At 33.6% G+C, this 27,907-nt stretch overlaps 1 protein-coding gene across 3 annotated transcripts; it reads right to left on the bottom strand.

Moving 5' to 3' along the window:
- Positions 1 to 619: 619 nt before the first annotated feature.
- Positions 620 to 26,729, bottom strand: ggps1 (geranylgeranyl diphosphate synthase 1). 3 transcript variants are annotated; one of them, XM_058796427.1, is made up of 4 exons: positions 26,416 to 26,729; positions 21,919 to 22,016; positions 15,057 to 15,127; positions 620 to 2,663 (listed from the first exon to the last, which is right to left on the bottom strand). In XM_058796427.1, the coding sequence occupies exons 2-4, from the start codon at positions 21,989 to 21,991 to the stop codon at positions 1,839 to 1,841; spliced, it is 969 nt and encodes a 322-aa protein (XP_058652410.1). In that variant the 5' UTR covers positions 21,992 to 22,016; positions 26,416 to 26,729; the 3' UTR covers positions 620 to 1,838. The 3 variants fall into 3 exon arrangements, with proteins under 3 accessions (XP_058652410.1, XP_058652411.1, XP_058652412.1); XM_058796428.1 differs by having other exon boundaries at positions 21,919 to 22,013; XM_058796429.1 differs by lacking the exons at positions 21,919 to 22,016; positions 26,416 to 26,729 and adding an exon at positions 17,364 to 17,431.
- Between the last annotated feature and the right edge of the window lie 1,178 nt (positions 26,730 to 27,907).

Below are 27,907 nucleotides of genomic sequence, written 5' to 3'. Positions count from 1 at the left end.
AATCCTAAGTAAAGAAACGGAGCTCCTCAGATTTGAAGAATTATTCATGTCTAAAGCACAACGCTGCAGAACACACACTTCACTTTAATAGTGTTAGTTACTTGAACAAATCTTTAATTATACATGAATTAATTTTCACCATATTCACCTTTAAATAGCATTCTGGTTTCTGTTTTTTTCATACAGTTCAGAACAATTAATCTTCAAAGGCATTTATATAACATGCAGAAATGGCACAGCTAAGACAAAGAACAAACCAGCATAACTAATGAGAAGAATAAAACCTGACTCTTATTTCAGTGTGAAATAACTCTATTCGCTGCCCTGCTCTGTTCTACAGTAATTCTATCTGTTGCTTTTGTGTCTCTTGCGCCACTAAGTGGTTGATCCTGTTCTGTCATTTCATAAGAGAAAAGATCAGACCTGAAAATGCAACTGACTTGCAAAATTAATAAACATTGCATCAAGTTTAACAACTTTTCACTCACAATAAATATGAGCAGTAAATACAAAACAACACAATTATTCTTAAGTAAATCTATTCATGCATGCAAGAGATATCAATTTTCTCTTCATGAGAAGAACAACAGCAGCACAAAACACTCACAGGAGACTGAAGTGTATGAAAGTGTGTTTATTCATAGAATAGTGATTTAAAAAAAAAAAAAACATCCAAAACAAAACTGCATATACAGAATGAATCTGATGCACACATAACTGTCTATTTGTTCAAAGGTAAAACCCAGTGACCTGTCAAACATGTGAGATCTCATCTCAATTCACTATTTCAGAGGTATTTGAGCATCAAGTGATGGATCTGACCATCGTAAACATCACTCACAAAAACCAAGAGCTGCTAAAATGTGGAAGGACATTAACTTGACTTGAGGAGTGTTAAAGCGTCCACAGGTAACCGTAAGGCCTCGTCACTGCCACAGCAAAAACACAGGACAAGGTTCAGACGCTAGCAGCACTATTTTGCTGTTTGGGAAAGGCAATCAGTCATGAGAAATAAATTTCACCCCAAAATCATAAGCAAAAAAATAATAATAGTTTATTTATTTTTATTATTTCCTGTGAGAATATCATGCCAGGAATATTCTGCCTCCAAATTCATATTATTGTTCCTTGACATTTTACACTGGTGATTATCATTACATTTTCACTCTATTACAGTGACCTATATTACATGCTGATTTAAACCAATTCAGGGAGTAGATCAGACATTTAAATATAATAATAAAATTTATTTCTAATAATATTTACTGTTTTAATATCATTTATATAAATTAGTTTTTGTTAGTCATGAAAATAATTGTACAATGCAAAAAATGGCTTTGTTTTATTAAAGCAAAATCATTTGTTTTAATTTCGTAGTAAAATGTTTGTTTCATCTGAAAGATATTATTGTATTGTAGTAGTAGTAGTAATAATAATGATATTAATTTAAATAAATAATAATAATACTACAAATAATTGTCATGAAGATAGTAAAGAAAAAAGTAAAGAACCATAAAATTGTCTTCATTTTCTTAAAGAAATATAAGGTATTTGCTGTGATTTTGTGGTGAAATGACAGACATGGTTTAAATGTTTGTTTACAGTTGTCACTTATAATGAAATGAACAGCAGCTGTCCACTGTTAGATGCTAATTACAGTACATAAATATTGGCCAAATATTGCAGACTAAGAGGCCGGTCAAGTTCCTGTTACACTTCATATGCCAGCTACAAAGCCTTGAAATGTGAACGAGACAAAATGACAAGACTTTGGACTGAAGGCAATTGCTGTGGAGTCAAAATAGCAGTACAGTTTATTTTAACAGTACAGTGCAAAGTCATTGATTCGATTGGTCGGCTGCAGCTCCGCCCCTGAGCTCTTTCAATTGGCCGACCGAGGCTCCGCCCTCGGGCTCTTTATACATGCGACTCAGATGCTTCACCAAAGCCTCCAGTTCGGGATTCCCTCCGAGCTCCGCGATCAGCCGATAGGCTTCGGCTTCCAGATCCAGCAGCGTCTGACGGGTGTAAGCGAACGAGCCCACCTTCTCCAGATAATCCACGCAGTAGCGCTTGATATCCACGTTCTCCGTGCGCTGCCGGAGGATGTTCTGCACCTGCGTGCTCTCGGGACGCGACCAGATGGCGTGAATGGTGGGGAAGGAGAACTTGCCCTCCGTCAGATCCTCGCAGAAGCTCTTGTTTTCGCTGTACTCTGTCGAGTTCAGGTTGGCGTAGTCGTCCCGTATCTGGAAGAAGAGCCCCAGAGTGTCCAAAAGCGGCTTCAGATCTCGTTTCCAGTGGGAGAAGAGCTGCATGAGGCCCACGGCGAGGCCGAAGAGGCCGCCGGTTTTCTGCAGCACCATGCCGCGGTACTCCTCCTCGCTTGGGCAGGTGTAGGTGTCCCTCCAGTGGATGTCCAGGCCCTGGCCGCGGTGCAGCTCCAGCAGCTGACGGGTGAAGACGTGTACGGCCTCGGGGTGCTCCAGTGTCAGCACCTTCTCCAAACCGAGGAAGTAGACGTAGTTGGCGGAGTTGATGACCGACGGCACACCGTAGATGCTGTGGGCCACCGGGAAACCGCGCCGCAGCTTGGAGCTGTCTTCAATGTCGTCGATCAGCAGACTGGCGTTGTGCAGCATCTCCGTCACCTCGATAATCACCTGGGGAGATGAGTATAAGATCATTGTGAAAACCAGAGCCCGTATTCACAAAACATCTTAAGACTCAAAGTAGCTCATAACTCGCCAATTTGTGACCAAGGACCACAAAACCAGTCATAAGGGTCAATTTATTTATTTATTTTTTTAAATTGAGATTTATACATCATCTGAATAAATTAATAAATAAGCTTTCCATTGACGTGTGGTTTGTTATGATACAACTATTTGATAATCTGGAATCTGAGGGTGCAAAATATTGAGAAAATCGCCTTTAAATTTGTCCAAATTAAGTCCTCTCAGACCCTCCGTAGACAGCAACGCAGCTGAAATGTTCCCAGGTCCAGAAACGCTGATTATGTTGATTGTGTTCTGGGGTACTCTCCAAAATGGCGGAAGATGGTAACTTAATTCAAAGAATTGTTGAATAAATTGTTATTATTGTTTTCTATGCACACAAAAAGTATTCTCCTAGCTTCACAGACTATTTTACCGATGTCCTTGTTACGTTTCTGGACCTGGAAACATTTCAGCTGTGTTGCTGTCTACGGAGGGTCTGACAGCTCTCGGATTTAATAAAAAATATCTTAATTTGTGTTCTGAAGATGAACGAAGGTCTTACGGGTTTGGAACGACACGGGGGTGAGTGATTAATGACAGAATTAGCATTTTTGGGTGAACTAACCCTTTAATATCCTAATGATTTTTGGTATAAAGAAAAATTGATAATGTTGACCCATACAAATGCATTGTTGGCTATTGCTACAAATACACCTCAGTGACTTATGACTGCTTTTGTGCTCCAAGGTGACATTTAGGAGAAAATCTTAAAAATAATGGGCGTGTCAGTCCTAAATTTAGAGTATTTCAGTGTTTTAGCACCAAAACTAGCTCCTAAATCTGCGAAACGTTAGGAGTAGTGAAGAGGACTCCTGAGTCACCTGAGACCAGCTCACAACTATCCTAAAATGACTGCTGCTGGCAATCTGCCTCGGAACGTAAACATTTGACGATAATGAGCTTTTAAAAAGGTATCACCTTTGGGTTTGGAGGTTATCCCAACTCCAAATTTTCCTTTGATTATACCCTTGTTTTCATTAACCACTTGGGAAGAAGTAACAGCTGTTCTTGCACCTAGTTAGGTTTTCTCTCACGTTTGCATGTCTTGCTATCAGCCATGATTATTCTACTCCGTTACTGTAATTAAAGGGCTGTTTGTATGATTGGTTGAGCAGCGTTCGAAGCTGTTGTAAATTATTCTACGAACACACACCTCTTTGTTTCTGCGTTTGTTGCAACCACAACCGTTTCTGAGGAACTACACTGTTTGGCGGAAGACTGTTTTTAATATCATTACATTTTATTTGCTTTGTTTTATTTTGTGAAACCTTGCAATGTAAATGGAATAAGCGTTTTATAAAAGCAATAAGCCCCGTGAAGCCATGGTTTACAGTGAATTTATAATAAAGTGAAGGGGGTTTTAGGCACTCCGCTGTTATAAACCATGGCTTCTTGGGGCTTATTGCTTTAATTTACTTTGTGCATTAATAACTTCCTACTGTAGTGTGTGTGTGAAAAGCTCACAGAAATTACTACCAGACATAAATGGCAGTCTGTCTCAGCAGAAAAGCTGTGGTGAGATCAGCAGAGACGGACGGTAATGTCAGAAGTGCACAGATCTGTATGTGACGGCCTGCAGAGGGCAGCAGCTGCTCACGCTGCACTAGATAGGGTGTGTCTGAAATGCTGACTAACATCCCTGTGTTGTGTATTTAGTGAAGGTCTGCGCAGACGCGTCATGTCTCTAGGAAGCAAACATGTTTTAAAGGAAGCAAATTTGAATGTGACATGCATAACTGTATCTTTGATTATTAAATGGTTTGATTAGGTAAAAGGTGCTCGAATAAAACTACAGAAACATTCAGTTTTGTTACAAATCTTAGGCCTTCAGAGAATATAAAGAGACGCTAATAAATATAAAATGAAATGGTTTTTAAAGAGATCTAAAATAATTTATTAAAATATACAAATACATAAAATATACCTAATAATTTCATGTAATGTGCAAATTAATTTATAATTAAATATATAACTAATAACTAACTAAATAAAACCCTACAATTACATTAAATCAATCAGTCAATGAAAATAATAATATTATCATGACATTAAACCGTCTATCAATTAAAATAATATATGATAACATTAAATGAGTCAATGTAAGCCAATTTAAAAGTTTATTGCAATTCTATAATAATTTAAAATATATTAACTTTAATAATTAAAATCACCACACTGATACTATTAAGTTATATTTTAGGTTTTGTTTATTGCAATTTTATAATAAGATTTTCTTGTAAAAATATTAATTTTAATAATCAAAACACTACATTAATACTATTAGAGTTGCATTTTAATTAATCAGTTTAAATTAAAATATCATAACATTTAAAAGTTCTTTAAATGCAACTGTAATACGATCTTAATGACAACCTACTGATGCTATAAAAGTATTTATTTAATGTAAAAACAAAAAATCAGTGCTTCTGTATTTTACACACACATTAAATATACAATAATTTTCTTTTAAGAATATAGCACAAGTGAGAAAATGCATAATATAAAGGTCACATAAATAAACGATTTATCTAATTGAATATAAATTAATTATTCTCACTTGTGTTGTATTCCATAAAGGCAGCGTAATGTTCTTGACGAGTGAATGTGTTTCTGATCAGCGCTGATAGGGAGCATATGGTGAGCAGAGGGGAGGCCGGCTAACGCATTCACTCGTTACAGTAATCAGCGTTGACACGGCGGGTCGAGTCCTCGGGGCCTCGGGGCCCGTCCATTGCCGAGCGCTTTACACGACCTCGGCTGACCTCTGAGCCACATGCACTCACACAGACAGCAGAACAAACACACCTGTCAGTCACAGCAGCAGGTGAGCGTTCAGCTTTCACACTCATAGACAAGACTGTAAACATAATACATCCATGCAAAACTATTTAGGTCCATGCATTTGAATTGCATATAAAATTCCCATGCATTTCCATTACAGTTTTAACAAACTACTAAACTTAATGTGATGCATATTCATCAGTCATATATAAATGAAACAGGTCATAGTACTAATCAACTGAACATCTTTTAAATGCACAATAACCAGATTTATATAATATCATTTTAAAATCAATAAACCAGTTAGTTTGAATGCCATAGATTATAACTAATTGAATATGATCCACAGCTAGCCATATTTTAACCGTTCATACTTATAAATTAAATGTGATTTTCACAATGAATATTTATGCTGATTCTAAGCAAGTGGAATAATCATTTAAAAATGCATTTATTTAAATCAAATGCATGCAAATAGTTAATTAAGTTTAATTTATGTGTAACTGACAAAGATGCACCAAATTAAGTTTGTGTTATTTTAATATAACTGAGATTATAACTTCTATTAATATTTTGAATCCGTTTTTATTTCCATGGTTTATTTTAATTCGAGTAAAAGTTTTACTATTTTGTGTTTGTCATTTTTAGTAGCCGTCTACATATTTTAATAGTAAGTCTACATATTTTTTAAATTGATTTATTTCAGTTTCAATTTTTAATTACATTAAGTTAAAATAAATTTAAAATGGGAAATGATTTTTTTAAATTAGTATTTACATTTGATTTCAGTTTAGTTTAAGTAACAAAAAAGACTTGTTTTCAGTTTTATTTAAACATAATAATGCAGTGTTAAACTGTGTAATATAAAAAGCGATCCAAGTTTTATAGCCATATTTTAAGCATGTTCATACTTCTTAACTGACTGAATGAATGTAATTTTCACAATGAACAGTCGTTGATTAAGCAATTTCAATAAATGCATTTTGAAAGTGATTATTTAAATAAATGCAATAATAATAATAATAATTTTTTAAAAAACACAGCATGACTTGAGTGCATAATTCTGATTTGTTTCATTTCTGTATGACTGACAAATAATGCATCACATCAAGTTTAATAGTTTGTTAAAACTGTGCCCAATCCAAATGCATGGGGGTTTTACTTTACTTTTTTTTTTTTTTTTTTTTTAAATATATATGCGCTTAAATCTTAAGTTTAGATCTAAATATTTTGGAGTGAAACAGGCCTAAATGTTGATTTACAGGCCCAAAAGTGCATTTAGATGAATTATAGTAACCTACTTTAAAAGGTTTAAATGGAGACCGATTTGATCTTTACTTTCAAAAACAACAGAACTAAAAAAAAACCCCAAAACTCCGCATGGAAATACAACAAAAGCTGCCGCACCAGAGCGACCAGCAGGAGGCATCAGCGCTGGCATGGTGAATGTAGAGAAAGAAAAAGTTCCAGCGGAAAGACAGGCGTGGAAGATTTCAGAGACTGAAGAACTGCTGGGAGTTTGACCTTAACAAGTGAGGATCAAGAGCTGCTCTGAGACCAAGTTAAAGCTCGTTCACCGTAAACTATAGCTGTCGTAGTAATGAAGCGTGTGCTGGGCATCCGGCCAGCATCAGAGACCCTCACACATTCATCCTGTAAACACGCTGCTTACAGTGAGAAACCGCCCCTGTAGAGACCCTATAATCACACACACACGCCTCGGGTATATCAGTGTGACATCTGTAAGAGCAAGCAATGATTCTGATGCGCCAAACAATCTTGGAAAGCATTTTACACACAGTAAGACACAGATTACTATATTTGTCTGCCTTCTAGAAACATTACATCACCAGCATTGCTGCTTGCTTACAGATGCCTGCAAAAAATCTTCATCAGTCTTGACTTTTTCCAGAGGAATGTTTAAATATTTGTACTGAAGAAAAGACAAATACAATGATTAACAACAAGATTCTTTGTAGTGTGAAATCAAAATTAAGTAATAAAAATAAATTTTTTAAAATATAAGAAAGTATATTCATCATAGAATCCAATGTTTCAGTATGAATTTGAATTAATGCATTTTTTAATTATTTAAATAGATGCAAATAGTTACTATGAAAATACTATGAAAACTATGCCATGATTTTTTTTATATATATATATATAAATAAACATTTAAACAAATACAAACATTAAAAAAATAAGTAAATAAAATAAAAGTATATTACACACACACACACGTTTGTTTCTGTGAATTGTGGGGAATTTCTATCGACTTCTGTACTCACTAAACGATATTTTCTATCCCCTAAACCTACCCCTTACAGAAAACTGTTTGCATTCTTACACTTTCAGATAAACATCATTTACTATTTTTTATTTATTTATTTTTTTCCCCTTGTGGGGACCCCACAATGTCAAAACTTTCAGGTTTTACTATCCTTGTGGGGACATTTGGTCCCCACAATGTAGCATAAACAAGTACACACACAAACAAACACACACACCTTAAAAACAACAACAACCTGGACATGTTTTTGTGAGATTCACCCATTTTTATTTGGCTATTCTGACCTCTGACTGAAGTGCAGTACACTCATCGACCCGGCAGATAAAGCTTTCTGAACAAACTCGGGTCAAATCACAAGCTCTTAAAACACTGGTATTCCCAAAACATCTCAGGAAAACAGGATTTCTGCCACTTTAAACCCTCTAAACACACAAACGCACGGGAAACTCAGGCACCACGTCCTCCACAGTCAGAAGATCAACGTCTGTGAGGAAACTATTCAGTTCACTTCAGAATCAAAACACGGTCTTTATATTTTTAGATTTGAAGCCGTTCAGTGAACGGTGAATGAGAAGCGATCTGTTAGCAGGCGACAGTGCAGTGTGACGTGTGTTCGTGTGTGATACGGCGCATGTGCAGTCATGCTGACGGGTTCAACAAGAGTTTACAGCCAGATAAACCACGCCACAGAGAGAGAGAGAGAGAGAGAGAGATTCAAGGAGACCGATCAGAAATATGAGCAATCACTCCACCACCAACCAGCCCTTGAATATGATTCACAAACAGCCCTGCATGCAGATATCACAGGACACCGAACCAGCCAAAGGTTCAGATCGGGACAATGACGTCACACGCACCAACACAAAGACTACAACATGACCAGCACTGCTTCAACAGAAAATCACCCGCTTATTATATAACTGAAAATACTTAGAGAGGGCTGATTATTAGCACAGTCTTCAGCTGATGCTCCTTAACTTTCAATACATAGTTTGAAAAAATAAACACCTAAACTGTAAAACTGTTACACCAATGTTGTTCCAAACACGCATTTTGTTATTGACAACGATTTGGAGGGGGAGGAAAAAAGGATAAAAATTAAGTTGCAGATTTGCCGTGTTTGTTTGTGAACTGCACGATTTTGAGAAAAACATTGTATCTGTATCAATATCATTATTATTATTATTAATAACAACATTATTCCACCATAATACAATGTATTAAATTACAATAGTAGTTTAATTTATATATATATATTAGTAGTATACTTGTACTGTAATATTTATTTTACAGTACAACTGTAAAATTTCATAAAATGTTATGCCTTAATTTCTTCATTTTTAAATGTCTTCAGCTAATGTTCCTTTAAAAGTTTAAATAAATGGTTAAAAAAAAAAATAATTAAAAAAAAAAATCTAATTTCTGAGTAAAAATTGCATTTCTGCTCCTTTTTAGGGAAGGTTTGCTGTGCTTGCTTCTGGCTGTACAATTTAGATGAAAAAAAATGATGATTATTATTGAATAAAAATATTAAAGCAATAAATCACTATTGTAATAATATCATGGTACTTTAAAATAAAACAAAGTACTGCGACTAAAATTATAATAATGTAAAATCACTCATTTTTAACATTCTTATTAATCGTTCAGTCCTAAAAAAACAACTGTTTTTCATACAACAAAAGCGGATGGGATTTATTCTACAAAGATGTCAAAAAGCTCACCCTATATTTAAACTATTGAATCTGAAGGCAAATGATAGCTTTGTTGAATTTAAAACCGAAGTACTGATAATCATTCATAATCTTCTCTTCTAAAGCTCTGAAATGGACAATAAGACACAGATAAAAGCAGAGCTGCAGCGAAGGAGATTAAATAAGACTATTTAACCATTTATTAGTGACTTCCAAGACCAGATACATCCCTTAATTACTTAATTGACCAGTAAATTGCAGCAAATGAATGCATATTCATTATTCAATCATTATTAATCAAAAGTGTCACACATGAAAGACAATTTGAGGCTAATCCACTAAATGACTGTTTCAGACTCGAGAAAGCAAAGCAAAAGCTGTAATTACAACCAGACATTTATTACCGCTTACCAATCAAGACAAACGAACGATCCTCTGCTTCATTAGAAACAAACCAAATAACTTCTGAAAGACATCTTGATTTGTGCCTACGTTACTGCAATGACAAAAAACCCTGCACTATGAATATTAAACTTGCTGGAATGATTAAAAATTCAAGCCCTGTGAAACAGGAAAACCAAGCTGATATAAACAAGTCTAATAATGATTCAACACAACCAAAACGGAAGCTGTTTTCTATTCACAAGATCAAGTAAACGTGGAAGTGGAGAAGACAAGCCCCCTAAAACAGCGTTACTGACACCAACGGCTGACTTTCCCCCGTTTGAAGAGCTTTAATGAAATATTCAGGATAAAAAGAGAGCTGCTGAACAGCTGGTTGAATGAGATCTGATCGACTAAACCGAAAACACAGAGCTTTGACAGATCAGCTGATTCACTACGACAAGATTAACATGGCTTAATCGCTGGACCAGTTACGAGTTCAGTACGACCACACTAATGCCTTCAAAGCTAAGAATGCTAATTAACACTCACTACGCCTGAAAAAAGACTTTTCAAAAGTTGCAAATAAAGATTATTGGAGTATGTTTTACAAGATGATGCTAGTTCAGACTTTCCACTTTAAAAGTTTGTTTAATTTGATATTACTAAATCCTACAGTGTATAACAATATTTGTTTCCATAGTCACATCATATATTAAAGAAAATGTGCTTACCTTCAGGTCATCCAAGATGTACACTCTTTAACAAAAAAATAAAATAAAGGTGCTTCAAAAGGTTCTTCACAGCGATGCCATAGAAGAACCATTTTTGGTTCCACCATTCAGTCAAAGGTTTTTTAAAGAACCATCTCTTTCTTACCTTTTTATAATCTGAAGAACCTTCTTTCGCCACAAAGAACCTTTTGTGATACAGAAAGGTTCTTCAGATGTTGAAGGTTCTTTATGGAACCATTAAGACAAAAAAGGTTCTTCTATGGCATCGTGAAGCACCTTTATTTTTAAGAGTGCAGATGAGTTTTTCTTCATCAGATTTGGAGAAATGTAGCATTGCATCAGTGTCTCAGCAATGGATGCTCTGCAGTGAATGGGTGCCGTCAGAATGAGAGTCCAAACAGCTGATAAAAACATCACAATAATCCACAGCACTCCAGTCCATCAGTTAACATCTGGAGAAGACAAAAACTGTGTGTTTCTAAGAAACAAATCCATCATAAAGACGCTTTTAACTTCAAACTGTTGCTTCTGTCTAAAATCTGAGTCCATAATCTATAATAACACTTCCTCCAGTGAAAAAGTCCATCTCCTCGCATCAAAAATCCAGCCACATATTTGTTTAGAGCTGTTTTGGCTTGTAAACGCATGCTTGATCTGTGCAGATTTCTCTCCTGATTCAGATCAGACCATGTTTTTCACTGGAGGAAGCGTTATGGATTATGGACTCAGATTTTAGCTAGAAGCAACGGTTTGAAGTTAAAAACATCTTAATGATGGCTTTGTTTCTTTTGTCTTCTCCAGATGTTAACTGATGGACTGGAGTGGTGTGGATTATTGTGGTGTTTTTATCAGCTGTTTGGACTCTCATTCTGACGGCACCCATTCACTGCAGAGCATCCATTGCTGAGACACTGATGCAGCGACACATTTCTCCAAATCTGATGAAACAAACTCATCCTAATCTCGGATGACCTGAAGGTGAGTAAACTGTGAGCAGATTTTTATTTTTGGGAGAACTGTTCTTTAAAAACAAACCTTTTGAAAGGGAAAACTCAATTATTTTTAACAATCAGCAGCACAGAAATAACAGCACATGAATTCAAACCTGGAACTGATGCAACAAAAAAAACACTTAAAACCTCTTCAGCGGCTCTCAAATGATTTTTCATTGATTAAGAGTCCTCTGCTCCAACACGATCCAGTGCTGTACGCCACTGACAACATCTAATAATCATTGTACAGTGTCCTTCTGCATTAATGAGATTCCTCATGCGTCGGTCAGCGGTACAGATATCTGCAATGCTGGAGCTGGAAAGAAAATGGCAGGATTGCCAAAAAACGAATTACATTTTGCATTTAGTTTTTTCACAGAAAATCCAGCCAGCTTATGGTTTCCAGCTCCTGCAAATCTGCTCGATTGTTTAGCATTAGCATGTAGAGCATTGTGTATTGTTGGCATAACTATATGAAGGGGTTTAACGGGTATAATGAGATTTTACCCTTTCATACACACTTAACCCACCAAATATTTTCACCGCTAACAGGCTGCATGTGTTTGAGCATCAAAAACATGTATAAGAAGAGATTCAGATCTCATATCTGGTTATTTAAAAAGTAATTCAATCACATTCATTTAAAAACAACTGTTGTACAACTAAACCAAATCAAAGCAGACTCATATTGACTTATGTGTATATATGTGCAAACACCATAGCTTTGTGTGAGAAACAGACACCAATTCAAGACTGCTTGCTATTGAAGCAATCCTGTAGCTCATCGATGCATTATGCATACATTTTTATACTTTCTGCTTGATTCATGACGAGTCCGAGCCAAAGCAGAGCTCAATATTACATATAAACAAAAATATACAGGTAGTGTTCAGTTTAGTAAAATGTAAATACTTCATCTGGCACATAAAATTGCAATGTCTAAAACAATATTCTAATAATGATCATCTGTACTAATGGTTCAACTGGGTCAGAAGCAGAAAACATCTTATTGCAATGGCATTTGGAGCAGAAGACATCAAACCTGCCACAAACAGGTGCAAGACTTAAGGCACTATTTTTTTTAAATGAACACACATGCGGATGAGATTTGAAAGCTGTGGCAAAAGATTATTGATCAATAAAGACTTAATTTCAGTCTGTTCCCCATACAAAGATAACATGCTGTATGATTTCAGAACACTTAAATCAACCAAGGCAGACTACTTTTATGATTTACTTTTGGAGCTTTCCACAACAACAATGAAAATAATAATGTAGGATTATATACAGTAAATATTATATACAGAAGGATTATATACAGTAAATTACATACAGTATTAGTAGATATTTTTGCACAGTATTGTATTCATATTAATTATTATTAATATATAAAATTACACAATTTTTTTTTACCCAGTATTATTATTATTAATTATAAAATTAGTATTATATAATACACAAACATAAAGCTGTATAATAATAAATCTATACACACAAGTACATATTATACAGTATTATTAATTTACCCAGTATTATTACTATTAATAATGATAATAATAAGATACAAATAAGGTAATATGACAATGATAATGATAATAAAATTATTATTTAATATACAAATAAAATGATGATTAGAAAAAAAAAATTAAATATTAATTGTGAGGGGGGGGGGGGCAAATCACCTTTTTTCATGTCACACCTTCAAAACAAATTATTTATTCATTTAAATAAATCATATTACAATTATTTATTTTTTTAACTGTAATACAATAAAGAAACACTAATCACAATCTAATGAAAACACCAGGAATAATGGAGAATTAAAGAAAGAAAAAATAATAATATTTTTAATTATGCGAACTTGGATATTTTGGCTAATTTTCTTTATTATGCAAAACACAAAATGACACGAGTGACATGATTGCAATCACTGTTCCTACAAAAGCTTCTCGTATCCTTCATGTGCACTTATTTCTCCCTGCTGTAACACAATCCCGTCATGAACGCCTCAACTCAATCTGAAGGGCCGAATGCTGAAAATGGCCCATGATGTGATGGTTGAGAGCTAAAAATCTATTTGCATTGATCATTTTCAGTCTCTGCAATGCCAGTGCAGAAAAACAACAAGACAAAACAGGAAATGGCCAGTTTGCACAAAAAAGGTTTGCATGGGAGTTTTAAGCTGCAAAAGCATGTGGAAATGATTGTGGGCCTTCTGAACTAACAATAACTGCATTTTTTTTTTAAAAACAAACAAAAAAAACCTTCCAATAGTGGATTGATGATGTAACTAAATCACCATGCATCACTCAAAGCAACTCTTAGCTGACAGACATTTAAAAGTAGGCATGCAATCTGATGAAATGACTAGAAATCACTGATGCCAGGGTTATGACATCCCAACCACATTTACACATCAACACCATAAGAGTCCATTTACATATCAACGTTTGAAGGTACGATTCAGAAAATGATCTGATGAAACCTAACTAACGTTAGTCATGTTAAACATTAGGAGCATGTAGACTAGTGGTTGATTAAAGACAAAAGCCAGTGTAGAGTGAGAACATCTGTTCTCTTAATTAGTGACTGAGACAGTAGGTTGTTAAAAAGACTTTCATAACGCAGCCGATGGCAGGTTTTCTGTCAAGTCGCGAGCTCCTCAGCAGAATGGAAAGTGAAACAGATCTGCTGCTTTATGTCTGTTTAAACTTTGCCCTCGGCAAGCACAAGCTGACTGAAATAAAAATCAACACACAAATCTAACAGAAACCTCAGATGACTTTCACTCAGTTTTGACTGAGACAGGGAGAGGATACCACGAGGAACACGATCTAAACTAAACCTGTCAAGCCTGTTCAAATCTAATCGAATAAAAAATTAAATCATTTTAATAAAGTACAATAAATAAAAAAAATTAATCAAAATAAAATACAATAAATAAAATTTAAATGAAGAAATAAAAAGTAATTAAAAAAAAAATTAAAATAACAAAAGGCAACCTTTTGTCTTGCAATTCTGAGTTTTTATCTCACAATGCTGACTTTTTTTTTTTTTCTTTATATTTCAGAATTATGTTTCCACCACAGACTAAAAAATAAATAAATAAAAGGTAATTGCAAATTTCTCACAATTCCAAATTCTTTTCAGTTAACATCAGAATTGCAAGGGGGAAAAAACTCAGAATTGTGAGAGAGAGTCACACTTATATTTTTATTTATTTTTTTTTATTGTAAACTGTACAGAAAAGCGTGAACTGCTAAATATTCACATTACAATAGAGAATATTTAATTTAAACTCCAGCCAAATTTTGCAAGAAACTTGTTTCGCCTTCCACAATATATTTCAACAGTACTGTCAATGCAGAAACACTTCCTGATAAACACAAATAAAGCCTTACCTGAAGTTTGTCCTCTGGGACATTGAGCCAGTGGTTGAACGCTTGCGAGAGTTTTGTTCTGACTTGTTTTCCTATCAAAACAGAGAAAAGCAGGAGCGATGACAAGAAATCCAAATGAGCTGCAGCACAAACACTGACAGAAAAGATCAACTGATGTTTCCCACCGAGCCCTAATCCTCAAAAACACCTCAAACCTTCCCTAATAACGTCAAAGATGAGGTTTTTTTATGCTTTTCAACAACAGAAAAAAAAGTGTGAATAAATGACAAAGGCATTTCTTACTCTTTAGCACAAAAAACATAATGCGTTTGTACCCAGACAAGCAGACTGAAATAAACTGAAAAAAAAATATATATATATATATAAAATTCATATTTATTTATTTATTTATTTATATATATATATATATATATATATATATATATACACACACACAACTAAAAATTTTACAAATAATGTAAATGTATTAAAAACAATAAAAATGAAAAACAATTACTAAAACAAAAATTGAATGAAAATATAAAAATAAACAATTACTTTATTAAAACAGGGTTATTACCATATAAACAAAAATTCTTAACTTGAAATAAACATTAAAATGAAATATTAAATACAAAAAATATTTTAAATTATTATATAAATTACTGCAGCTACTCTGACATACTAAAATAAAAATAAAACTAATAAAAACTATATAGGCAACATTGACAAAACAACAACAAAATTACTCAAACGTGAACTGAAATTAAAGTGAAAACAGAAAATATAAAAATAAAATATGCAGTATCTCATCTAAGAAGTTCATACTACAGTTATAGTTAACTAAAACCATAAAAATTTTTTAAAAAATGAACAGCATGAAACAAGAATCAAGCAGTGGCACAAGTCTGAATGCTGACAAATCAATAGAAGTGTTTTTGCCTTTTAAAACACAAACTCAAACGCTGAAGACTGCAGAGCTCTGATTATATCATTCATCTCACTTCATCTCCATTCATGAACGTTTTCCCTCCAGCTTCCTGTAACTCGAGCGAGTTCGACTGCGCTGATCTAATGTTCCTCCTCCTGTTTCCCTCAGTTCAACTCCGTTTGCCCTCCAGTAATGATGAATCCGTCAAGAACATGCCAGATTCACCCCCAATAATCAAAGAAAACTGACTAACTATTTCCAAAAACATCACACAATGTGTATGTGGATTGGATCGGCCTCAAAATAGCACTTTGTGTCATTTTAGCTTAGAAAACACCATTTATGATATCATTGTATCAGATTTTCTATTCCTGACAAATTATAATCAACGAAATTCTGACAAACTTTGGTTACAAAAAACTAAATTTGTAATTATTTTTATAAATTAAATTAATTAATTTATTGATTTTTAATTGTTGTAATTTATTTTATTTCTTGTATTTTGTTTTATTTTAATATCAATTATTAAAATTTAAAATTTAAATTATTATTATTTTTTTTATTATTATTCAATTTGAAGTTTTACTACAATATAGTAACCATTTCAGTTACGTTACTTTGGTTATACAAATAACACTTATTTAATTAATTTAATTTATTGTAATTTTAATGATTTGAAATTTCATAAATTATTACAAATAAAATGACAAAAAAAAACAATTTTCTTTTTAATTATTAAAACAATCTTTATTATAGGAACAATTTCACAGTTACATTACTGACTTAGATTTTACAAACTAAATTTGTATTTTATTTTATTAATTTAATTAATTTTTGAAATTTCATAAATTAAAAATAAAATGACTTCATTTAAAATAAAATCATTAAATTATTAAAATATTATTTTTTTTAATTTTTTTTACAGTAATGGGAATCACTAAAAAGTAAGAAATACCAAGAGTAAAACATGGATTCACTGCATTAATGAGAAATCTGAATTCTTTTGACTTTGGTGAAATATGACCTGGACATGTTTTAATGAGATTTACCCTTAAATGTGAGTAAATGACCTACTGGCAGTCTCTCTCAATCTCTTCACATTGAGCTGTTGAGTTTCAGCATCCATGTGCTGTATAATGAATTTGTACTGTAGCCTTCCAACCGACGGTATAAGGTCCCAAGATGCAGTCGAATTAGGCTAAAGTATTCATTTGTACACCAAGCTGTATTAGAGCTGAACAACTTGCACAAACACTAAATACCTTTTCAAAAGGTACACTTTTGTACCTATTAGGTTCAAATATGTACACTTGAAATACTAATATGTATCTTAAAGGGTCCGTTTTGGTACCTTAAGGTACAAACATGTACCTTTTGAAAAGTGACAGCTTTTGTACCTTTATTTCTGAGAGTGTATCGTATTCCTCAGTGATTTCTTCCCTGACCTCTGCAAAAACTAGCCGTGAGGAGCGTCTCTGCATCGCCTGTGCTGGGTTTGCACATACTGTCACAAAAGACATCATTAAAATTGCAAGAGGACGATGAGAAAACAACAGAACGGGTTCTGATGCTGCAGCAGTATTTCTCCTCTCGCTCATAGACTGAATATTAGAGGAGGAAAAACTCCTTCAGACTCAGCAGGCTTTTACTGTTGATACAATTAAAACACTCTCGCTTAAAGAGCAGCAAAGAGATGGAAAGGGGAAGATTTAATTCTGCAAGACTGTTGGAAATTGAAGCAGTGGCAACCAAATTCCATTACTGATAATTATTTTAAAAAAACAACACGTATGCATAATTCAAAGTTTTCATTTAAAACATTCAGATTACAGTTAAATAAAACTACATCTAAAGCCATTAATAATAAAAAAAAAAAAAACTTGTTACTTGAAAAACATTAACCGAAATAAAATGAAATACATTTTCAAAGTAGATTTTTCAGTTAGTTACAAGTACTAAAATAACTAAAACTAATAATTTCTAAATTATTAAAACTTCAACTAAAAATAAAAGTCTACACGGCAAAAAAACTATACATGCATTAAAAAAATTAATAAAATAAAATAATAAAATGACAAATTAAAGTAATTAACTCAATGTTAACAAAAACTACAACAGTATATCAATGATCCTAAAATAACACTTGAGAGTAAAAGACGTCTATATTTTACTGAAAAATTACATGGTAACAATCTCACAAAATGACTTGGAAATCTAAGCCTACACTAATAGTAACGTATCATACTAGAACTAGACAGTGGGCTACCACTAAAGCTATAAGCTACTCCAATGTCTAAAAGGACACAAAAGCCATGAGGAGCAAATCAACTCATCGCGAATAGTCCTTAAAAACATGTGACTCTTACAGAATCTAATGCGTGTTCTTTCACTAATTCCTGTCAGCTTGCAAGATGCTTCATGAAGCGACAGCAGGAGCAGCTAATAATAGACACAAGATATTGTCATTTATTGTGCATTGTGCTGACTGCAGGCTTCCTGTATGACTGCTGCTGAGTTCCTGTGACTTACAGGAGGACGATGCTTCTGCCACAGAACAACCAGCTCACATCACATGTCAAGCACTGACAGCAGCTTCCGGCTCCATAAATCACTGTAACGATATATCCTTTCACAATACAAGACTGCAACAATATGTATCGTGGATGGTTTATTCAGAATGAAAGTTTAGACAGATTTAATTTAACATCATAAAATGTGGCGAACCCAGAAGGTCGCACATTTGAGCTTTCGTGTTGATTATTATTTAACAATGAAAAATTAAAATGCATTATTTGATGAAATGAAACACTTTTTATAATTTACAAATATTTCTAAAATACAATATTATACCAAATATGGAAAACCCAAAATGTCACACATTTGAGCTTTCATTTTCATTATTATATATATATATATATATTAAAAAAATGCATTATTTAATAAAAATGTATTTATATTTACAAATTTTTTTTGTAAAATTATTTATAGAATATTAATGTTATAAAATACTATATTGGATCATGTTGTTATGGTAAACCCAGATCACACATTTGAGCTTTCATATTAATTATTATTATTAAATAAAAAATAAAATGCATTATTTAATAATATAGCCTATAAATTTGTAAATTACAAATAAACATTGTAAAAAATGTATACAATATCATTAACAAATAATTCTAAAGTACAATATTTCTACTTTTTAAATGCATGTCAGGGACAGAGTGAAAGTATATGTTTGTGATATAATTCTGCATTTTTATCTAACTTTCCTTGTTAATAACTAGAACCATTTTAACTAGTTTGGCTGTTTAAAGCATTGTGAGAGTATGGTATCGTGTAACAAACCAAATCATTGACATGAGTGTATCGTTACACCTCTACTATTTTAAAAACATTCTCTAATGCTTGGATCATTAAAACATGTTTACAACCTCATACTAAAGACTACATGAATTTATACTTTTCCCAAATCTTTTGCCACACTGCAGAAATATCTAAAATATATAGTCACACAATTATCATTTTTCTATCTTTTAATTCTCATCGTAGGAAAGATATATGGCGACAATAATATACATCAAGCAAAACAGGTAAAGTTTTTGTCATACACTGCAGAACGTTATGTTTTCTAATACACACATGAATTGCATTCAAACAGCGCTGCGCGAACCCGGGTTCAAGGTCCAAACCGCGAGGGGAAATCTGCGCTGAAACTGTTACTCGTCAGCTGCTCAGTAACATTTTTATGAATTTTTACAAGGCATGTGACAATGTGATATGTGCATCTTCCCAAATTAGTAATGAGAATTTATAAATCTGCTGCTGTCAGCAAAAAGAAGCACTGAGGACTTCCTGCGGGTTTCCGTCAAAATAAAAGCTCCATCAACATTCATAAATGTTAGTATTGTAATATTACTGTTGTTCTGTTAAATAAAATTAAAAAGTAAGACATTAATAATGATGATAATTACAACAGCTCTATTAATACATTTTATTATAACGTTCACACATAGTGTTCAAATTGGGATCTGTAATATTTTCTAATTTTTGAAAAGAATTTCCTTCTGCTCAGCATTATTTGCATGAAGGGGATCTCAAAAATGGCCACAAAATATTATTTTACTAACTTATTAATTTTAAGTTACTTGCCCTATAATGCTGCTTCTGCCACCTCATGACAATAGCTTTATACTTCAAATTATGTAGTCTGTCATCAATGACAGTAGCTCATTGGAAAAGGATGGAAAAATGCCCTTCATTGTGTTTGCACTAATAAATGCTGCTGCCTGCTAGCTGCAATCACAAATAAAACGCTGTTCCATATTTTTTTGTATATCGTCATAAATATCATTATCGCAAATATTCTTGAAATATCGTGAGGCTATATTGCCCACCCCTAAATCATGTGTTTTTTTTGCATACGATGAAAGTCAATGGGCATTAATGCTATTTATTTCTCAACATTCAAAACAAGTCCAACAGCTTTTGAACGACATGAGGGTAAGTAAATAATGACAGAATGATAATTCTGGGGCAAACTATCTCTTTAATGACAAACCAAATCCCATAACCCATAGCCAGGTCAAGGCCTGGAATCAGAGAGTCCTATAGGCTGCATTTTCACTTTGCTACTTCAAATTAAAGCAGGTTTTTTTCAGCTGTTAGTGTTTACTCTTGCAGAAATTGTGGACAGAAACACTTTGCATAAAAAGTTCTATTTGATTTAAAAGAGTAATCAATATTAATTAAATTAATCCAGCTTGGAGCAGGTCAAAATAAAGTCATGCAAAATGTGGAAGAGTTTCACCATTTCAGCAAACGTCATTTGTTTCATTTAGGACTGCTGCATAATTCTGTCATAAATTTACCGTAGTACAGTGAACTCGACTAAAATCCCACTTCATCTCCATAAAGCACTTTTCCTACGGCAAAGCCATTCTTAAAATATCATTTAACCTACATTTCAGACAAGACCAAGCCAAGCTATTAATATCCAAGACATTCAGCAACATTAAAGCACAAATACACTCAAAAATGAAAACTTATTCTCATGTTGTTCCAAACCCATATGAATGACTTACTACTATAGACACAAAACAGTAAAGGGAAAATTAATTAATTAATTAAATGTATATTATATATTTTTTCATACAATGACAGCTCATGGTGACCACGGCTATATTAGTCATCAATCTCAATAAACCATAACAAATGGTCATCCACTATATGTGACCCTGGACCACAAAAGCAGTCATGAGTAACAATAGCCAACAATACATGTATGGGTCAAAATTATCCTTTTTTCCTTTTATGCCAAAAATCATGATGATATTAAGTAAAGATCATGTTCCAGATATTTTGTAAATTTCCAACCATAAATATATCAAAACTTAATTTTTGATTAGTAATATGCATTGCTAAGCACTTCATCTGGACAACTTTAAAGGTGATTTTCTCAATATTGTGTTTGTTTTTTTTTTTTGCACCCTCAGATTCCAGATTTTCAAATAGTTGTATCTCAGCCAAATATTATCCTATCCTAACAAACCAAAGCTTATTTAATCCGCTTTCAGATTATGTATAAATCTCAATTTCAGAAAATAGACCCTTATGTCTGGTTTTGTGGTCCACGGTCACATATTTCAAATCTTCTGAAGTGTACTGAAATATAGGTCTAGCTGTCTAACTGCTTTCGACTTGTTCATTTCACATATTCAAAATAGCTTACATTTTGTCAAACTATCAAATAACAACCTAAAAATGCAGTCTGTTTCTGTTCCAAAGTGAAGATTTTGTCAGTTTTTCCTCATGTTCCACAGAAGAAAGTCTCAGTTTCTGAATGACGTGGTGAGTAAATTAATTTGTATTTTGTGTGATTTATTCCTTCAGCACCACTGTACTGTACATGCAGCCAAAAATAAATGCGTAATGCCCTACAGATGCTCTCACCTGGCAGTTGTAGCAAGTACTTGTACGGTTCCAGAAGAATCCTTTCAGAAGTTGCTCTTTCGTCTCCATCCATCCCTCCGTTTCTACAAAGAAACCTGCTGAGAGAGAAGAGAGTGAGAGTAAAAACACAGCCTCCACAGAAGGTGACAGCTCAGTGTTTTCTCTTGTATCTAAACGCTCGACGCATATGTACCGCAGCGGCTTCTAACAGCCAATTATTCCAGGCCGAGTTGTCATTAATTTGATTTGCTTTACTTCCTGGTAAACTGCTAACATTATGCATGCGGTGTCGGGACGCTTTGGGGTTTTCCCACAGTAAGCAGGGCTTCATTTGTTCCAGAACAAGTGGAATCTATTTTAGTGGACCTCAATTGAATTTACTTTTGAAAGAGATGCATCATGTTTCATGAAATGTAATATCCTGCTCTTCTGCTCACCAAGGCTGTATTTATTTGATCAAAAAAAAAAAAAAAAAAAGTACAAATTTTTTATTACGTGAATATATTTTAAAATGTAACTTATTCCTGTGGTCAAAGCTGAATTTTCAACATCATTACTCCAGTCTTTCAGTGTCACATGATCCTTCAGAAATCATTCTAATATGCTGATTTCAGAATCAGAATGAGCTTTACTTGATGCTCAAGAAGCATTTATGATTATTATCAATGTTGCCCAATGTTTTTGTTTGAAACAGTGATGTTAATTTGAATATAGAATCTTTTGTAACATTACAAATGTCTTTGATTTAATTTAATGCATCATTGCTCAATAAAAGTTTTTCAAAAAAACATTTGTAGTAGAATATTTACATAGATCAAAATATTCAACTCGAGTGAATCTATAAGGAATTAAAGCTTAAATGCTTGAAATTATTTGATTATTCTGATTACGACTAAAATGTAACTATTAATTGCATAATACTGGTGTATTCTATTGCTGTTGTTGCCACTGTATAAAAGCAATAGCCATGGTTAAAAATCACTAATATATCAAGTGGCTTGTTGCTTTATTAATGACTCATTTTGAATGAATAATCCTACATGGTGACCAGATAAACTGTTGCTATTTAAACCATCAGGTGTTTAATTGTCGTGCCTATTTAATTACTGTATGATCAAAGGACAACCAAAATGAACACTTGCATTAGTTGGATTATCTGTAAATCATTCTGATCAATATTTACAAACTCACTGAACTGAGCAGAACATCAGCTCCAGTTCTTAGTTTCAGAGTAAATGAAACGGGGTCATTTCTTTCAATGAGATATATCTCAGCAGCTGGAGTGACACAAAACAATAGATGCACGCTTAAGCATCAATGGGAACAATTTATTATAGCATGTCGCTGTCATGGAAGCGCAGCACTCGACTCATAACCAATTTCATGGACACAACAGCGACATGATTCTGCAGTCGCATCCCATCACTCAAACAGACACGGTCGTCTCTTCTGGGCCTGTTAAGGGCCAAAACAGATCCAGACAGGAGACAACAACCATGGCGGGGTTTTCAATGGAAGCTTGTTTCTGCCACGGGGTAAAAAAAAAATATATATATATATATGTAATTACAAAAAGGTAATTGCGACACTTTTTAATTGTACAATTCAGACATTTTCTAGCAATTCTGATTTAAAACTCAGAAACGAGAAATGTAAGTTTAGATTCGCAAGAAAGCACATCAGAATTGTGCGTTTATATCTTGTAATTCTGACTTTTCTTCTCATATTTGCAAGCTTATTTCGCAGTTTATCGGCAACTATCGGCCATACCGATATCCGTGTCTGTTGCTTGAGTGGCTGATAAGCTCCGCTGTCATTATACAGTATAAGAGCGGCCTCTAGAGGCAAATCACTGACACTGCATGCTGTTTGTTTTGACACGTGACACTGAGATGGATGTGGATTTAAAACCTCGACAAGGAAACCATATGTATACAGTACATGTTTTCATATCATTATAAAGTAATATGTTAACTAGATGCAGCATTAATAGGGAAAAAACAACAACAGAATGTTTGTCGTCAAAGCTGAGAAGACGCTAAGATTAGTAGCACCAAGCTTTTAACACAATGGGTCTCATTCACTAATAATTATGTAGATTATTCGTATTTATATGCACATTCGAACTTCTCACAAAAACTTTCCGGCTAACAACATGTGAAACAGGTTCTGGCTGTCTTCAGAAAAGATTGGATGGCATTTTTTCATCTATGCTCCATGTAATACCTAGTAAAGTAGGCCTAATGCTGCTTTGTCCACAGAGGTTACGGGAAACCACTGTAAATCTACCGTTCCAAAAGCGCCACCTGCTGTCAGAGAGTGGATTTACAGAGAGTTACATTTACATTTAGCCTGCTTGCAGTTTTTGTCTGGCCAAAAAAAACGGACCAAATTTGCACGCCCTGCTGTAAATTTTGACCCGTTGATGAAAAACTATTTATGTGGACTCTACACATTCAAACAATTCGGATAAGGTATCTATAATTATTTATGGAGCAGATACAATAGTAATTATTATAGATAAAATAATAATTTTCCGGCACATTTTAACAATACCGTGATAATACCGATAACCGTGGTAATTTAGGTCACTATAATCGTGATAAGACATTTTCATACCATTACATCTCTAACTTTGTGCACGTGGCAGCTCACTTAGACTCCAAATTAGTCACTTGCATGAAACATGCCCAGACCATCTCCATATAAGGGTTTTCCGCACACGCTTTGCTTACAGCCGATCATTACTCTCGTCAAAGATACTCCACGCAAACCCATATGACGCGCATGCTGTCTACAGATGCACTCTCACCGGATCTTTGAGCAATGCCAAGTGTGCAGTCCTCAAAATCAGTTCATACACAATAAAACACCTTTTATACAGACCCAGTTTACAGAGCTTTTTCCAATAGCTGACTGTACATAGTCTAACGCAGCTTTTCTTACTCTTTCATGAAATTATTTTAAGATGAAATATAAATTTTAGCGTTTGTTTTTATATATATATATATATAAAACATTATAAATATAGATTAGAGTGTGTGATTTTGTTTTTTTTGTGTACGTGTGCTTTCAGCTGTTCCTATATTTTTTCTTAAATTTAGAATAAATTTTAAAGTACGAATGTTTTAGTGAATCGTGATTTGTTTGTGAAAACGTTCATACGTAGGTTTCGTGCACAAATTTGTACGTACGCATGCTTGGTGAATGAGACCCAATGTGACCAAAACACACGCATGTCGACCCAAATGTTTGACATCAGGATTGTTTCCATCTATTTGCAGTAGTTTATGTCCACTTGGTCACTTTTATGCATTCGTTATCCAGTGAAGTTGCATATTTTAAAGCTAGTGACATGAGAAAGAAAACTGATATGTTAATGCAGCCGATGGAAACAAACAGAAACGCATACCCCGAATTCTTAAAAGTTAGGAAAAATTAGGGAAAATGTCCGAATTGTAAGAGATTTTTTTTCCGTTGACAGAAAAAAGCATCCAGTTTTAAATGGGTCACAGAGGGCAGGGAAGAAATAATGCCAAATCATAAAGTGCAACTAACCATATAATACTGCAGTTAAAATGCCAGAATATCCATGTTTCTATACACAGAAAATAAATGTTGTCTTTACTCGCTAATCTCTCGACTGTTGAAAAGAGACAAAGCTAACACAAAACACTCGGTGCGCAGCTTATTTGGCTTCATTCTCAATATAATCAAAGGACTGGAGATCTATGATGAAAGGGGCCGATGCTAGGATTTCTCTCGTCTAGATCAGCATAAGTCTTTCCTAAATCCTGTTTTAAACCTAAAAACACAGCATTCACAAGATCAGCATCTCCATATTGTTTTCAGATGGGATTTTCCTCGTGCTAGTGATGAAAACATAACCAGACCGTTGAGACGGATCATACGTGATAAAACAACGGCTCTCCATTCTCGCTCGATCACTGCAGCCTGACAGCTTTCAGCCTTCACCATCAGGTTTGAAGAGAAAGCCTTGTTGTATTATTAGCAAACATACAATAAACAGCTTAGCAAAAAAAGATGATCATCATAATCAAACTTGCTTTTATGATGTAAATGTACTGATTATTTGCCAAGCGAGCTAAATACGGCTAAATGTAATATTCACAAATGTACATTTATAACAATAAAATAATAATTACAATAACATTTCTTATTAAATGTACATTGATGATGATAATAACATTGTTATTATTGCTATTATTAGCAATGTATATTAATAAAATAGTAACAACATGTCTTATTAAATGTACAATGTTAATAATAATATAATTAATGATAATGACAATTATGTCTTGTAAAATATTCTTATTATAAATTACTATTATTGTAAATGTATACAGTGATATTACAATAACGTCTATTATTATTATGTTAATTATTACTATTATTGTTATAAATGTATATTTAATTATAAAAATAATATTAAGAAAAAAACAAACCAGACAGTAAAATAAAATTATCCCCACCCACCTTTCAGATCGAAAATCTGCTCTAGCACTTCCGCTTTCGTAATCCAGCACGTGACTCTTCCGCTTTCAATTTTTTTCCCACTGACAGCCAGCTCGCTAGCATTAGCCAGTTAGCCAAAGACGACAATTTAACTCCACTTCGATTCACAGCTCATTAAAAACACGATCAAAACGGCACCTTATCCTCCTTATTACTGTAATATCCCGTTGTATGGATGTAAAATAGAGTTTTAAGACGCTCCAGAGAGCCTTCAGTTGATCTGTCACGTCTGTGTTTGACAGGAAGCTCACTCATCCCCGCTGCTCGCGCTTAAATACGCCATGAAATCCGCAGAGAGCAGGCGCGGAAAGTGGGCGGAGCCTGAAGAGCCTTTTTTTTTTTTTTTTGCCACTGAAGCAGCATTGAACTATGGTAGATGTAGTTTAAATGTAATGTTTTTATATTAATATATTTTAATAATATACTTTAGTAATATTTAGTAAAATATATATGTAACTACAAATATTTTAATAAATAATAAAAAATAAAATATATATATATATATATATATATATATAATGTATTTGTGTTATACACACATAGGCGTAATGGTTTTTCTACTGTACAGACTATATATTCTATTGCCCTACACCAACCCTACACCTAACCCTACCCCTTACAGTAAACTTTCTGCATTTTTAGATTTTCAGATAAACATCATTTACTATTTTTAATATTTTTTTTCGCAGGCCGGTCCCCACAATGTCAAAAATTTCAGGTTTTACTATCCTTGTGGGGACATTTGGTCCCCACAATGTAGCATAAACAAGTACACACACACATATGTATGTATATGAAGAGTTCAGATGCAAAAGCCTCTAAGTGCCATTTGAAATTTTCTTCTAAAATAAGTATTTTTCTCAGGCTCCTATGTGTAGGTTCAGTAATTTTACTTTAATGGCAATGAATAGGTTATTTTCATTGCCATTAAAGTGAAATAAATGAACAAACATAGAAGCCTGAGAAAAATACTTATTTTAGAAGAAAATTTCAAACGGCACTTACACACACACACGTACACACATTACATACGTACATACTTGTATCTTAAATATATTAATATTATATATATATATATATATATATATATATATATATTATTTTAATTAAATGAAAAATAAAAAATAAATGTATATAATATATTACTCAAGTTACAGGCTAATTTAGTAGAATGAGTGGGATAGGGTACATACATTAAACACATTAATTTAACACAGACGTTAAAATATATCAATACCCAATGTAAGATGAGGACTTTGTTTGGGAACCGTTTTCACCACTGTGTTACAAGAAAATACAAAGTATTTTGTGCAGATGTAGTGCTAGATTGTGTAAGATGACACTGAATGTTGTTATTATTTCTACATTTTCGTGAATGTAATTTTAAATACAGTTATTTTTGGGGACAACAAATACTGCTGCGTTTTAGTGCCTCAGGAAAATGGCTAAACAT

This window comes from Onychostoma macrolepis, chromosome 13 (assembly GCF_012432095.1).
Source record: "Onychostoma macrolepis isolate SWU-2019 chromosome 13, ASM1243209v1, whole genome shotgun sequence".
Lineage (NCBI taxonomy): Eukaryota > Metazoa > Chordata > Actinopteri > Cypriniformes > Cyprinidae > Onychostoma > Onychostoma macrolepis.
This window is presented reverse-complemented; position numbering and strand designations above follow the sequence as displayed.

Excerpts from the sequence above, each read along its gene's own strand:
- ggps1 (XM_058796427.1), bottom strand. The coding sequence starts at position 21,991 with ATGGATGGAGACGAAAGAGCAACTTCTGAAAGGATTCTTCTGGAACCG. Across the intron at positions 15,128-21,918 it reads GTACTTGCTACAACTGCCAG|GAAAACAAGTCAGAACAAAA; the intron begins GTGAGAGCATCT and ends CTGTTTTGATAG. Across the intron at positions 2,664-15,056 it reads TCCCAGAGGACAAACTTCAG|GTGATTATCGAGGTGACGGA; the intron begins GTAAGGCTTTAT and ends TCATCTCCCCAG.